Source organism: Crocuta crocuta, unplaced genomic scaffold (assembly GCF_008692635.1).
Source record: "Crocuta crocuta isolate KB4526 unplaced genomic scaffold, BGI_CrCroc_1.0 scaffold862, whole genome shotgun sequence".
NCBI lineage: Eukaryota > Metazoa > Chordata > Mammalia > Carnivora > Hyaenidae > Crocuta > Crocuta crocuta.
The window spans coordinates 48,715-61,177 of NW_027529584.1; the positions used below are offsets into that span (position 1 = coordinate 48,715).

At 61.2% G+C, this 12,463-nt stretch overlaps 1 protein-coding gene across 1 annotated transcript in view; it reads right to left on the reverse strand.

Moving 5' to 3' along the window:
- Window positions 1-12,463, reverse strand: part of ADGRD1 (adhesion G protein-coupled receptor D1) — a 121,247-nt gene that overhangs the window by 30,329 nt on the left and 78,455 nt on the right. Inside the window, exon 16 of the mRNA XM_077761709.1 lies at window positions 8,081-8,204. Within this exon, the coding sequence (XP_077617835.1) occupies window positions 8,081-8,204 (124 nt within the window). The remainder of the gene's footprint in view (window positions 1-8,080; window positions 8,205-12,463) is intronic.

Genomic DNA, 12,463 nt, shown 5'->3' on the forward strand with positions numbered 1-12,463 from the left:
TCACCCCGCAGCCCTGCTCCCCCTGGCTCGTCACCCTGCATCCCTGCTCCCGCCACCACCCTCCGTCCCAGCCCGAGGAGTGCAAGGGTCCTGAGGCCACTGTCAGCCTCCCTCTATGGGGCAGCTTGAGCCCCCACATGGCACCGAGCATAGGCTTCTTCCAGAAAAATCTACAGTAAGTGAAGCAATAGGTGCTTCTCCTCTAGCAGCAACAACGTGAGTCTGGTGGGAGGAGGGAGCAGAGGGAGGGGCTGACTCCAGCGAGGCGCTGAGGCCGGACCGCAGGGCCCTCTGTCACCGGCCGATGGAAGAGCTGCTGCCTCCCCGGTGGGGCTTTTTACCCTCACGTTCCCATCCCACCTCCAGGGCCTGTTTACGCACATCCCGGGTGAGCACGGGGGCCTCCCTGCGTGACAGGGGTCCTGAGGGCAGGGACGGGGCTACAGGCGCCGAGCTCAGGCAGCATGCTCGCCCCAGAGAGGCAGCAAGGCCACCAGAGCGGGGAGCCAAGGAGGGAGAGCTGGAGGGAGGGGGGAGGGGGGAAGGGATAGGAGGGGCATCGACAGGGAGACGGTCCTGCAGGGGCACAGGACTCCACCATCCCTCAAGAGTGAAGCAGGGGAGGCTCAGTGCTGACCCGGGCGGCACACACTCCACTCCTGCCCCCCTGGGAGGCCTCCGGGCTCCTCAGCCGCCTGGTCACCCCTGGGCACCCTCATGCTCCTTAGGCTGGGTGCTCGGGGCTCAGTTCTTGGGGCTGGGTGCTCAGAACCCAGTGCTCAGGGCGGGGTGTGATCCCTAGCACGGCTCCACAGGGAGAGGCCCCCGTGTCACAGCTGGGGAGGCCAAGCTCGGAGCCGGCACGGGCTGGAGCCATGCTGGCTGACCAGGAGCCAGCGTGGGGCCCTGCTGACTGCACCTGGCGATGGGGACAGAGCCACACACAGTAGGTGCTCACACAAGAAAGTGATACGCGCAGAGGGACCGCCCGAGGAAGGCACCTGCTTCCCGACGGTGCACCCGGTGCTCTGCCTGCACGGCCAGTTCGTGACAGGCCCACCGGGGCCACCAGGACAGCCCCAGCGCGGGCGTGACGTTAGGTCCGCAGGCTACAGCCACCGGCGCCCCCTCCCCGGCGGCAAGGCCAGAGTCCCCGCCCGCGTGGCCGCACCTGGCAGGGTGGCCGGCGAGTGTGGGTCCTGTACCTGGGGCAGAGTGGGGAGGGGCCTGAGGGACGGGGTGCTGGGGAGAGGAGAGCCCTCCACACACACACACGTGCACCCAGCCTGCACACACACACGCCCAGATGCACGCACACAGGTGCACACTCCCCACCTGCACACACACATGTATACACGTGCACACATGCACCAGTCCACATGCACACACATGTACACACACTACACTCGCCCACCCACACAGGTGCACACACACTACACTTGCCCACCCACACACAGGTGCACACACATGTATACACATACACCTACTCACCCACCAGCACAAATGTACACAGACACTCTCCTCCTGCACACACACTTATAGACACTCGCCTGCCTGCACACATGTGCACACACATACACACTTGCCCACACAGAGTCGCACACACGTGCACACACTCACCCTTGTGCACACACACACACCCTGCAGCTCCCGGCCTCATGCCGCATGGTGTGCCCCAGTGATGTCCTCCCCATCCCGCCCTGCGGCCAGATTTAGAAACACCCAGAAAAGCCTGGAGTTTGCTTCGGGACACGGGCTCCTCTGAGTCACAGACCACAGACTCCCAGGCTCCCGAGAGGGCATTTCGCATAAACGCGTGAGGCCGCTGGGAGCCTGCTGTCGTCATAACCAAGTGCAGCTCTCCTTCCAAAAAGAAATACCTTTACCTTCCTTTGTTTATTTTTTGCAAAAGCCCCTTTGAGCCGATATGTCATTTCCCAGCCTAGGAAAGCGCGAGAGAGACTCTGCCGTCTCTGAGCAGCGGAACAACAGCGCGAACCCTGAGGGGGCAGAGAGGCTTAGCCCCCGGTGCAGGGAGGTGGTGAACCGGAGCTCCCACCCTGACTTTTTTTTTTAAGGAAACCAAACTCAAAAATTTTAAATAATTTCTCTGACCTTTGAAATTCCGACAAACGGGCTGAAGGAAGCAGGCCCACCGGCCGGCCTCCAGACCGGGGCCGGGGTTTGCGGCTCTGCCTTACAGACCTGCTCCTTCACTGTGACCCCCCGCCCCCCCACCCCAGGACAGCTGACCCTGGAGGGGCCTCTGGGTGGCTGCACGTGCAGGCATGGGGCACTGAGGGGGCCTCTGGGCAGCTGCCAGCTCGGGGCTGTGCCCACCACTTCCCTGCCACAGGGCAGCCTTGGTGGGACTGCCCCTCACTGTACAGCCAGCCAGACTGTCCCCCTGGAATGTGCATCTCGGGTGGGGGGCCTGGAAACAGGTGGGACTGGCTCGTCCCTACGGTCTCTGCAACGTCAGCCCGTTGTCCCCCACCAAATGCTGCCGGCTCCAATTTCCCTTCCTAGGGATTCACCTGAGTCGGCCACGTGGCTCCTGTGGCCGCACCCCTGCCCGGGGCCTGGCTGGGCAGGCCACGCAGCACCCACCACTGCAGGGCCCAGCTCCTCCATCCCCGGTGCCTCTGTTGGCCAGTCCTGAGCAGTGCCAAGTGCGGCACCCCTCTACCTGCCCTTGAACCTGGCGAACAGGCCTGTGCGCCCAAGCTGCTACGTGGGCACGAGTCAGGCTTACTACTGACGTGGGCACACCTGGCGTCGGGGGAGAAGGCTCCCTGGTCTCCTGCAGCATGGACCCACTCACCCTCACGCGGCCTCTGCCCAGCGCCAGGCTCCAAGCCACTGGGTGTCGGGAGGAGGGAAGCCCCGTGCCCGCGAGCGGCCTTGCAGGCGGCCTCTCCAGACTAATTTTGTTACTCAGTCACGTTCCCTCACTCCGCACAGATGCACGCACAGGGGTTCAGCACACGGGCCGGGGCTGCGGTCCAGCGTCCCCCAACCCCATCAGCCCAGAAGGCACCTCTGTACCTTTCTTCCGATCATGCAGAGGGACGTCACTTCACGTGGGTGAGCACGTGCCCGGGGACCTCACGTGGCTTTATAAAGAGGAGATACTTGTGCGCTATGCCCACCCTGCCTTTTCATGTGCCCATGCCGTGGAAATGCCTCCAGGTCAGTCGGACCCTCACCACTGCACGTCTGTCCTCGGGGGACCCCTACTCCTGCCAACACGGGGGGGGCGCGGGGAGGTGGCCGAGGCGCGCCGTCCTCCGTGGCGTAGAGGAGTCGGGGCCTGCGCACTCCTGTTTCCGTTATTCTGTTCTCTCCACTACAGACGGGGCTGGGAATGCTCACTTCACGCTTTTACATGGCCTCTTCCCTCCTCATTCTCTGAATTCTACGACATAGACTCTCACGGGTGTGTGGGAAAGAGTCTGGGCTCCGTTCTGATTATCTGCTTTCCCGGGTTTACGTCGACACCAAGTTGTCTCAGCCGCTGGGCTTCCCAGGGACCGGCTCTGGGCCGCGCAGTCTCTCCTGTTCTTCTCCTCACCTACTCGTGACACCTACTGTTCCAAAATTAACCTGAAGATAATTTCATCTGATAGGGAAAAACTAATTTCTTGGGAATCTTAATGAATTGGGTTTTGCTAATTTTAAAGATACAGAAAATGAGTTTCCGGGAGGTGCCTGGCGTCGTGACGGATGATGAACACGGCCCCAGGTCTACAGGTGGGGCTATTTCCCCCCACCTGAAACGTACTTACCTCGGGAAGCGGTGGAGATGTGTTTTTGGGATTCACATTTACAACAAAGTCACCCATTTCTGTCTGCTGCCGGAGGAGCTTAGGCTGGTACAGGACCCCCGAGAGCAGTGTGAGTGCCCCCCACCCCCTGCCAGGAAGTCACCTAGAGAAGTGTGCCCCAGACGGTGCACTGCCAGGAAGCCAGCGGAGCCCCCGGCAGTGACCGGGCAAGTAGGCTCAGAGCCCGGCTCCTGGTCTGCGGTTGGCAGCGGGTGCGGCAAGGATGAGGCGGAGGCGTGGGCGCACGTGGGGACGAACTGCACCGGGAGAGGTGGCCCTGAGCCCGTGGGGGGGGGGGGCATACACGCGCGTGGAGTAGGGAAGCAATTCCAGGAGGAAGGGGACACTGGAACAGGTGTGACTTCGCAGGAGCGGCATCAGGGGACCAGGGGACAGATGGCGGGTGACGCTGCCTCCCTTTTTGCCACCTGATTAAGACACACACGTGTATCGGCTACACACTAACTAAGATGGTTCCAAACAAAAGAACGTGAGGTCGGATGGAATGACAGCCACCAAAGCCAGCCAGCCACAGCCGGGGTGACTGATGCTCTGGGTCAAAGGGGCCCCTGCAAACCAGCCACCAGGGGACCATGCCAGGGTCTCCAGGACGTGGACTCTGCGTGATCGGCACGTGGTGGGAGGGGGTCTATGGTGCTCCCGCCCCAGGGCCCTGCTGACGAACGGCGGGTGCCCCATGGAGAAGAGCGAGCAGAGAGAGGCTGGAATATACCTCGGGATCCTGGCCCCACTGCCTCAGACAACACGTGGAGGGGGGTCCACGGCAGGGGCGCGGCCAGGGAGAGGTGGAGAGGTGCAGAGGGGAGGGGAGGTGCAGCCGTGAGCTCCCAGGAGACCCTGGCCCAGACCCACCCCGGGAGGTGCTCAGGACAGTGGGAGGAAGCCAGTCCCATTGCTCCTACTAAATCCACCGCCACACATTAGGCATCTGTGTGATAACTGCCTTAATGTTTTAATGTTCCTGAGAATGTTCATTTTTAGCATGGATAATTTTGAATCATTTTCAAATCAACCTTTCCCAGTTACGAGTAGATATGATTTGCTTCCACGAACACCCACAGACTGTCCAAATCTGGTGTCACCTACACTGAGTGGTGACACATTTGTAACATAAATGCTCTGTGCCTGGTGTTTTCAGCTGACTGGCCTGGCTGCCTCCCCCCCACACCCCCCCCCGGGTCCCACCAGCTTCCTGGAGCCCACTTCCTGCCTGCGACTCCCCCTCCCAATCCATGGCCTTTCCAGGGGGCAGGGCCCTGATGATAGGACCTGCCCCCGGGTGACCCGGGGGAAGTCCCCAAGGCCCTCACCTGTGAGGGGAGAGAGAGCAGCTTCAGCGGGTCGCCCAGCGGGCACCTGTCCCCCCCCATCGCGCTCTTGACCTGCTGCTCGCTCCCGTCTCCCCTGACTTCAGCTACCTCTCTTCCCCCTGCACTTGAGCCTGAAGCTCCGCTATGAGCCCCGGCACCTGTGCCAGGAGCACCCAGCCTCCACCCCCCGCCCCCCCACCGCCTGCTGTGCACCAGCCTCGCACCTGCTCCTTCCCCCAGGCCTCTGTGGCTGCGCCCTCCTCCCTGAGGCCGCTCGGCCACCCCAGCTTCTCCGGGAGGCCCCCAAGGGCTGCCCTCCTCCAAACAGCTCCCTCCCCAACCCCACCTGGTTTCCACATCGCCCTCAACACCACAGGCCAGAGCGAGCGTTCAAGTGCAGAGCGTCTGTGTCCCCAGTTAAAATCCCGAGCGCCGTGCCAGACCCACTGCTGTGCTCCCTAGGCCCAGAGCGAGGTCTCGAAAGCCTGGGGTCGTCACCTCAAACCCAGTAGTTCCTTGTTGGATGAATGACTGAGCCCAGCCCACCCCCACATCTGGCCTCACTGTCTCCATTTGTAAATGAGGGGACCTGGCCACAGCACCCTGGGGACTGTCCCTGCCCACAGACACATACGTTCTAGGGCCAGGGACCAGGGGGTGACAGAGGGCCCGGGGGGCAGGGACCAGGGGGTGACAGAGGGCCCAGGGGGGCAGGGACTAGGGGGTGACAGAGGGCCCGGGGGGCAGGGACCAGGGGTGACAGAGGGCCTGGGGGGCAGGGACCAGGGGTGACAGAGGGCCCGGGGGGCAGGGACCAGGGGTGACAGAGGGCCCGGGGGGGCAGGGACCAGGGGTGACAGAGGGCCCGGGGGGCAGGGACCAGGGGGTGACAGAGGGCCCCGGGGGCAGGGATCAGGGGGTGACAGAGGGCCCCGGGGGCAGGGACCAGGGGGTGACAGAGGGCCCGGGGGGGCAGGGACCAGAAAGGAAAGGGGTGCCCGGCACCTGAAGGGAGGCTGTTGCCCACGCGTCACTCCCACTGGGACAGCCTGGGGGTCACACCTGCCTGGACTCAGATTTACCGTGCAGAGCACCAGGCGCGCGCAAGCCCGTGACAGCACCGCCCAGCAAAGTTCTGAATGCTCCCGCTTGAAGGACACCTGACAGGTAGGTGCCTGGTTCTGCTCCCCGTGTGCCTGGGGGACCCCAGGGGACCCCACCCCCACCCCCCGCTGGAACCTCTATAAGCAGTCACCGTCCGGACACTAAATCCAGGGCCCGACCTACAGACGCAGGAGCCTCCTGCCTCCCCCCAGCACTGCCCCAGCCCCTCCCGCCTCCCGCACCTGCCCTTGCTGCTCCGTGGCCGGGAGCATTCTTCTGCCCCGGACCCTCCCCACCGCACCATCACAAGCGCTGCCCGTCCCCACGTGCGTCTTCACGCCCCTTCCCTCGCCGCTGCCGAGGTCACCTCCGCGTTCACCCGCCGTTACGCCTCCCACCAGCACACAAACTGTAAGGCAGAACCGCACTGTTCCTCTAGTTTCCCACCGAACCCCCGGGGCGGGTGCCACGCGGAGTGGTCACAGACGCGGAGCCACAGCCTTGAGGGGACAACCTGGGGTACCGGGAGCCAAGCCAGGCCCAACGAGACTTCCGCGGGCCTGCACGCACCAGGTTCTCGCCAGGGCAGGGGCCGCACAACCCCGTGGACTGGACATGCCAAGGGGGGCTGGGTGGAGCAGGCCGTGGCAGCAGAGGTGGGGCGTCCAGACCCCAGTTCAGTTCCCCAGCGCGGCCCAGGGGCCTGGGGGCTCTGGGGACCTGTCCCGATGAGTGGGGGCCAGGAGTGGGGGTGCTGGGGCAGGAGGCCTCTGCTCAGCCCAGCACCACGCAAGCCCCGACTTCAGCGGGAGCCAGAAATCAAAGCTGTAGGTCAGACGTTTCAGTCTCCAAAACCCAGTCTGGGCTGGAATCAAACGGGCCTGAACGGGTGCCTGGTTTTCCGAGGCCTTAGGACCCATCCCTGCCTCCTCCCATCTGCCTGCCAGCACCGGCGAAATTCCGTGTCCTCTGGGCTCTTGAAGCCAAGGAAGTCATTCACACGCAGGGGTCAGGGACTGATAACAGCTCAGAAGATCCTATCTTGACGCATCTGCGTTTTTAAAAGAACACTTTTTTCTCTTCCAAGCTCTGCCTGCCTTAAACCAATAAATGGAGGTCTAGCTCTTAGGGCCAACTGTGCAGCCTGGCAGGAGATAAAGATTAAATATTCCAAAGCAGAGAAACGCAGGCAGGAGGGCCCTCGTCCTCTCTTAACCTGAGACTCCAGGGAAGGTCATGGCCCCACTGAGAGAGGAGGATGGCAGAAGGTTCTGGAAATCCCCTTCCCCGCCACAGCACTTGCTAACCCTGGAGCTGTAAGTCAGGTCTGGAAACATTCCAGAGCTCCGCCTGCAGCCCCGTCCCTCGGCCCTCGGCAGAAACGCTCAGAGAACGCAGTGTAGATGTGCACCTGTGTGTCACCACCTGATGCCCTCTCTGGACACTTATGCACCCTGGTTACAGCTGAGGACATCCCCCTGCTGTGCTGGACACACCCCAACTCTCCCGCAGCACAGGCTTCCCAGCCCGGTGACTGAAGGCAGAAAATGCTGGCACACCTGCCCTCCCATCTGCACAGGGATCTTTGAGAAGGATCTGGGGTCTGCACAGGTGCTGCCTTAGGATGCTTGCAGCAAAGTTTTGTTTTGTTTGCCAAAGGAGTAGAGCCTCCCCTATGTCCCTAATCACAGGGTCTCCCTGACGAGCAGAGGCTGCCGTCCACCCTGCTGCGGCTAAAACGCCCCTGGGACTCGCAGGTAACGGGCCCCACCTGCCCACACTCTGTCGGGTCCGCGAACCCCGGCGCCTGGCTCTTACCTCCAGCGGGACCACCTGCATCAGGATGGCGAAGTTGGTGAGGTGGGTGCAGCGGCAGACGGAGTAGCTGAGGTTCCCTTCCATGAGCACACAGCCCTGGCTGGACCAGACCCCTTCTCCGGAGCTGGGGACACAGGAGAGAGGAGCAGCCGGCTGAGAGAGTGGACGTGCTGGTGCTGCCGGGCAGCACAGGACCCGGACAGGAGAGCGAGGAACCGCCCGGCTCACACACTCTGGAGCGTGTGCCCAAAAAACAAGACGTGCTCATCCCGGACCTGGGACCAAGCCTCACCTCCAGAGAGCTCTGCAGGGACAACAAGCTCCCAGGGGACATGCCCAGGGGTCCTTGCTGAACGACAGGTGATGCCACAGAACATTAAAGCAGCCCCGTGCCCGCCATGGGGCACTGGGTGAGCAAAGCATGGCAGAGACGTGACAAAATGCAGTGTGTCGGTGAGAGATGCGGATCAACATGGGTAAAACAGAGCCCTAATGCGTTGTGCACGGGGCACAGTCAGGGTACGGGGGGCAGTGGAGATGCGAGGCACAGTTGGGGCCAGGGCACAGTCAGGGTGCAGGGCACAGTTGGGGCGCAGGCGTAGTCAGGGCACGGAGGGCAGTCGGGGCCAGGGCGCAGGTGGGGCTTGGGAGGCAGTCAGGGTGCAGTCGGGGCANAGAGGAGGCACAGTGGGGGGGCAGTCGGGGCGCATGGAGTGTGAAGCAGAACAAGATCATGTGTTCTCCTTGAACTTAGCCATAACTTACACATGAATTACTGAGAACTCCCCAGACTGGTTACCTCCAGAGAGAGGAGAAGACATAACAGCCAAAGGGATTTTGCTTTTTTTTTTTTTTAACGTTTTACTTTGTTACAGATCAATGGGACTCGTAGCCCTTCTTAAAGTGGCTGGAAACAAACTTGCTCAACATTAACTGTGATGATTCCTTCTTATGGTAAGAGTACCAACGATTACACTTTTCTTCGGTGTAACTCTGTATTTTTTAATTCCTCAGATGGTGTCTCCATGCTTCCTCCCAAAGTCACAACTTTGACTTATCGGCAAAGACAGGTCTTTCTCCAGCCAAAGGTGGGTCCTTGGGGAAAGCTTTCCTAAAGATGGACACACTAAAAGGTGGTAGTTTCGCTTTGTTTTACATTCAGCTTTAATGGTACTGTCAGCCATGGACAGAGCAGATGAGAAACGTGGCCATCCCGGAGGGGCCCACGTCCCGTAGGGAAGCACGCACCGGTGGCACTTTCGCTGCCACCCCCACGCAGACGTAGAGTGATGCAGTGCGGTTGAGGCTCTGCCACAGAAGCCGAGGGCGGGACAGGAAAGGCTCACGGGCGCATCTCCGGGGTGGCTCCAAGCCTGACGGCCAAGCTGCAGGGACAGTGGCTCAGAGGCAGTTTCTGGGATGCACGGTCCACCCTGCACGCAGGGATGGGGGCACCCAGCAGAGACCAGAGAGCACAGCCGGGGCCACTCAACCCTGTTAGTCTGAGGCACTAAAGCCCTGCCTCGTAGCCTGATGCTCCCAGGGCCTCGAGGACAGCCAGCCACGCCGGCTGCTGGGCTCCGTGTGGCTCCTCCGTCCATCTACGAAACACGCAGATGCCACACTTCCACAAGAGGCTGCCCTGGAACCAGCAGACACTGGACCACGTGAGCAGGGTCACGGGGACGGACAGTGCACTTCTCTGCACACAGAACAGGACTGGGGACTAAAACCCATGAGAGTCGCATCTTCCCAGATGGAGCCACGAAGGTGTGAGGGCACCGGCACCGGCCAGAGTAGCCGGGCCCTGCACGGCACCTCCTCCCGCGGGTGACACCCACTCTCCGGGGGCACCCACAGGAAGGCGAGCTCCTCAGCCCTGCACCAAGGCCCTGCCTCGGATGCCAGGCCCAGCGACAGCAAGCATCAGCAAGGACACGCATGACCCTGTGACCTGCAAACTCTAAGAAAGCCACGTGGAAAGTGGAGCGGGTCAGACTTCAGCACAACACACACTCCCACCAGGAACAGGGACGTGGAAGGACACAGGGTCAGTTTTCCGAGAAGATGAGACGATCCTAAACGTATAAGCACCTAACAGCAGAGCTTCAAAATACACCAAACACCCCAGTAGACCTGAATGGAGAGAGATCCACCATTACCCGAGGACATCACCATCCTTCCTCTCTGATGAACCCATGGGACAAGTGGGCAAAAAAGTCAGAGAGTCATAGAAGCCCTGATCCGTACCACCAACATGACCTCACTGACATTTAGAAGACACCTGTTGGGAATAGACGCTTTTAAAGGAAACACGGGGCATTCACCAACATTGACCACAGGCTAGGTCATGAAACAAGGCTTCACAAATTTAAAAGGACTGAAATTAGGGGAAAAAAGGGATGTTTTCAGATCATTAAAAAAAATCAATTAGAAATCAATAGCAGAAAATTCTCTGGAAAATCCCCAAGCAGCTGGACCAAACTATGCACTTCAAAGCAGTATGTGGCTTGAAGAAGTCACAATCACAAGGAAGGTTAGAAAATATGTTTGCTTCCTGAAAATGAGAGCAACATGCAGACACCGTAGACACAGCCAAATCTGTGCTCACAGGAAAATTCATAGCACGAAACAGTTGTGTCAAGGCCTCAGCCAATGACGAAGGCTACGCTCTCAGAAGTTAAACAACAAAGGGCAAACGAAGGGCACGGCCAGAGGATGAGGTGACTGGCGGATCAGAAGAGACCATGTCAACAAAATCGAGAATAAAAATGCAAGAGAGGAAAACCCACCAAACCAACAGTGGTGTCTTTGAAAACTATCCTTAGGATTGATTAACCTCTCGTGTGAGCAGCTGAGGAGGGGCGGGGGCCTGCGGACGGCAGGCACCAGCTGAGGAGTAGGGGAGGGCACAGACCACCTGATGGGCACACAGGCTGCAAGGGGACGCAGCGAACTACTCTGTGAACGCACTTTTGACACGGTCTGGACAGTCTCCAAAAAAGTAATTGCAAAACTCACAAAGGAATACATGGTCCAAATAGTTCTGTGTCAACTACAGACACGTGATGCTGGTTCAGAGCCTGAAGACAACAAAATCTAAGGCTCAGACGGCTTTGCTGGTGAAGTCAGTCAAATACTGCTATGCACACACACGTTCTTGTGGACACGGAACTGTGTGGGTGGAAGACAAATCAGCGGCTGCAGGAGCTGGAGTCCAGGGAGGGGTGAGGAGTGGGGATGGGGACCCGGCAGGGGCTGGGCCTGTTCAGCATCCTGACCCACACGGTTACTCGTTTGTGAAACTCCAGAGCTGTGTGCCAGGAGGTGTGGCCGTTTCTGCACGTGCGCTTCTTGCTAACAACACGTGGAGACGGGGTCGGCAGCTGTGCACACCGCACTCGGGCCGCCGGTGGCCCCAGGGAAGGGAACAGGGTGGCCCTGGGGATCGAGGGCAGAGCAGGAGGGGATGCGTGTTCTTTGACGTCATCTGTGACGGTGGATCCCGGGACGCCCACGCAGGCGCAGGGAAGGGCGCCCCTGGCCTGCGCCCCAGATCACCAGGCCTCCAGCCGGGCTGAGGTGTGACCGTGCGCCCCGGTGTGGGCCGTGAAGTCCTGGGAGGGCTGCTCGCCAGCCGAGAAAGAGGGGCTGCTTGCTCCCCCCACGCCCCACCCCCGAGCAGCACAGCGGAGGGCGGCGGACCCTTCTCAGGCCGAGGCGTGGTGCCGAGGCTGCTCTGGCTGCACGTCCTTTCAGGGGCTGAGTCCTGCTCGGTCCCCTGGGGTCCCGAGAACACCTGCCCGGCGCCGCCTCCACGTCCCNCTGTGCACACCGCACTCGGGCCGCCGGTGGCCCCAGGGAAGGGAACAGGGTGGCCCTGGGGATCGAGGGCAGAGCAGGAGGGGATGCGTGTTCTTTGACGTCATCTGTGACGGTGGATCCCGGGACGCCCACGCAGGCGCAGGGAAGGGCACCCCTGGCCTGCGCCCCAGATCACCAGGCCTCCAGCCGGGCTGAGGTGTGACCGTGCGCCCCGGTGTGGGCCGTGAAGTCCTGGGAGGGCTGCTCGCCAGCCGAGAAAGAGGGGCTGCTTGCTCCCCCCACGCCCCACCCCCGAGCAGCACAGCGGAGGGCGGCGGACCCTTCTCAGGCCGAGGCGTGGTGCCGAGGCTGCTCTGGCTGCACGTCCTTTCAGGGGCTGAGTCCTGCTCGGTCCCCTGGGGTCCCGAGAACACCTGCCCGGCGCCGCCTCCACGTCCCACCCTGTGTCCTGAGCGTTTCCAGCATTCGCTGCGGCGACGCTACCACACTGCCTCCAGAAGGGTGACCCGGACCATAACCGGGACTGGCGCGTCCCATACCCCAGACCATAGCCCGACA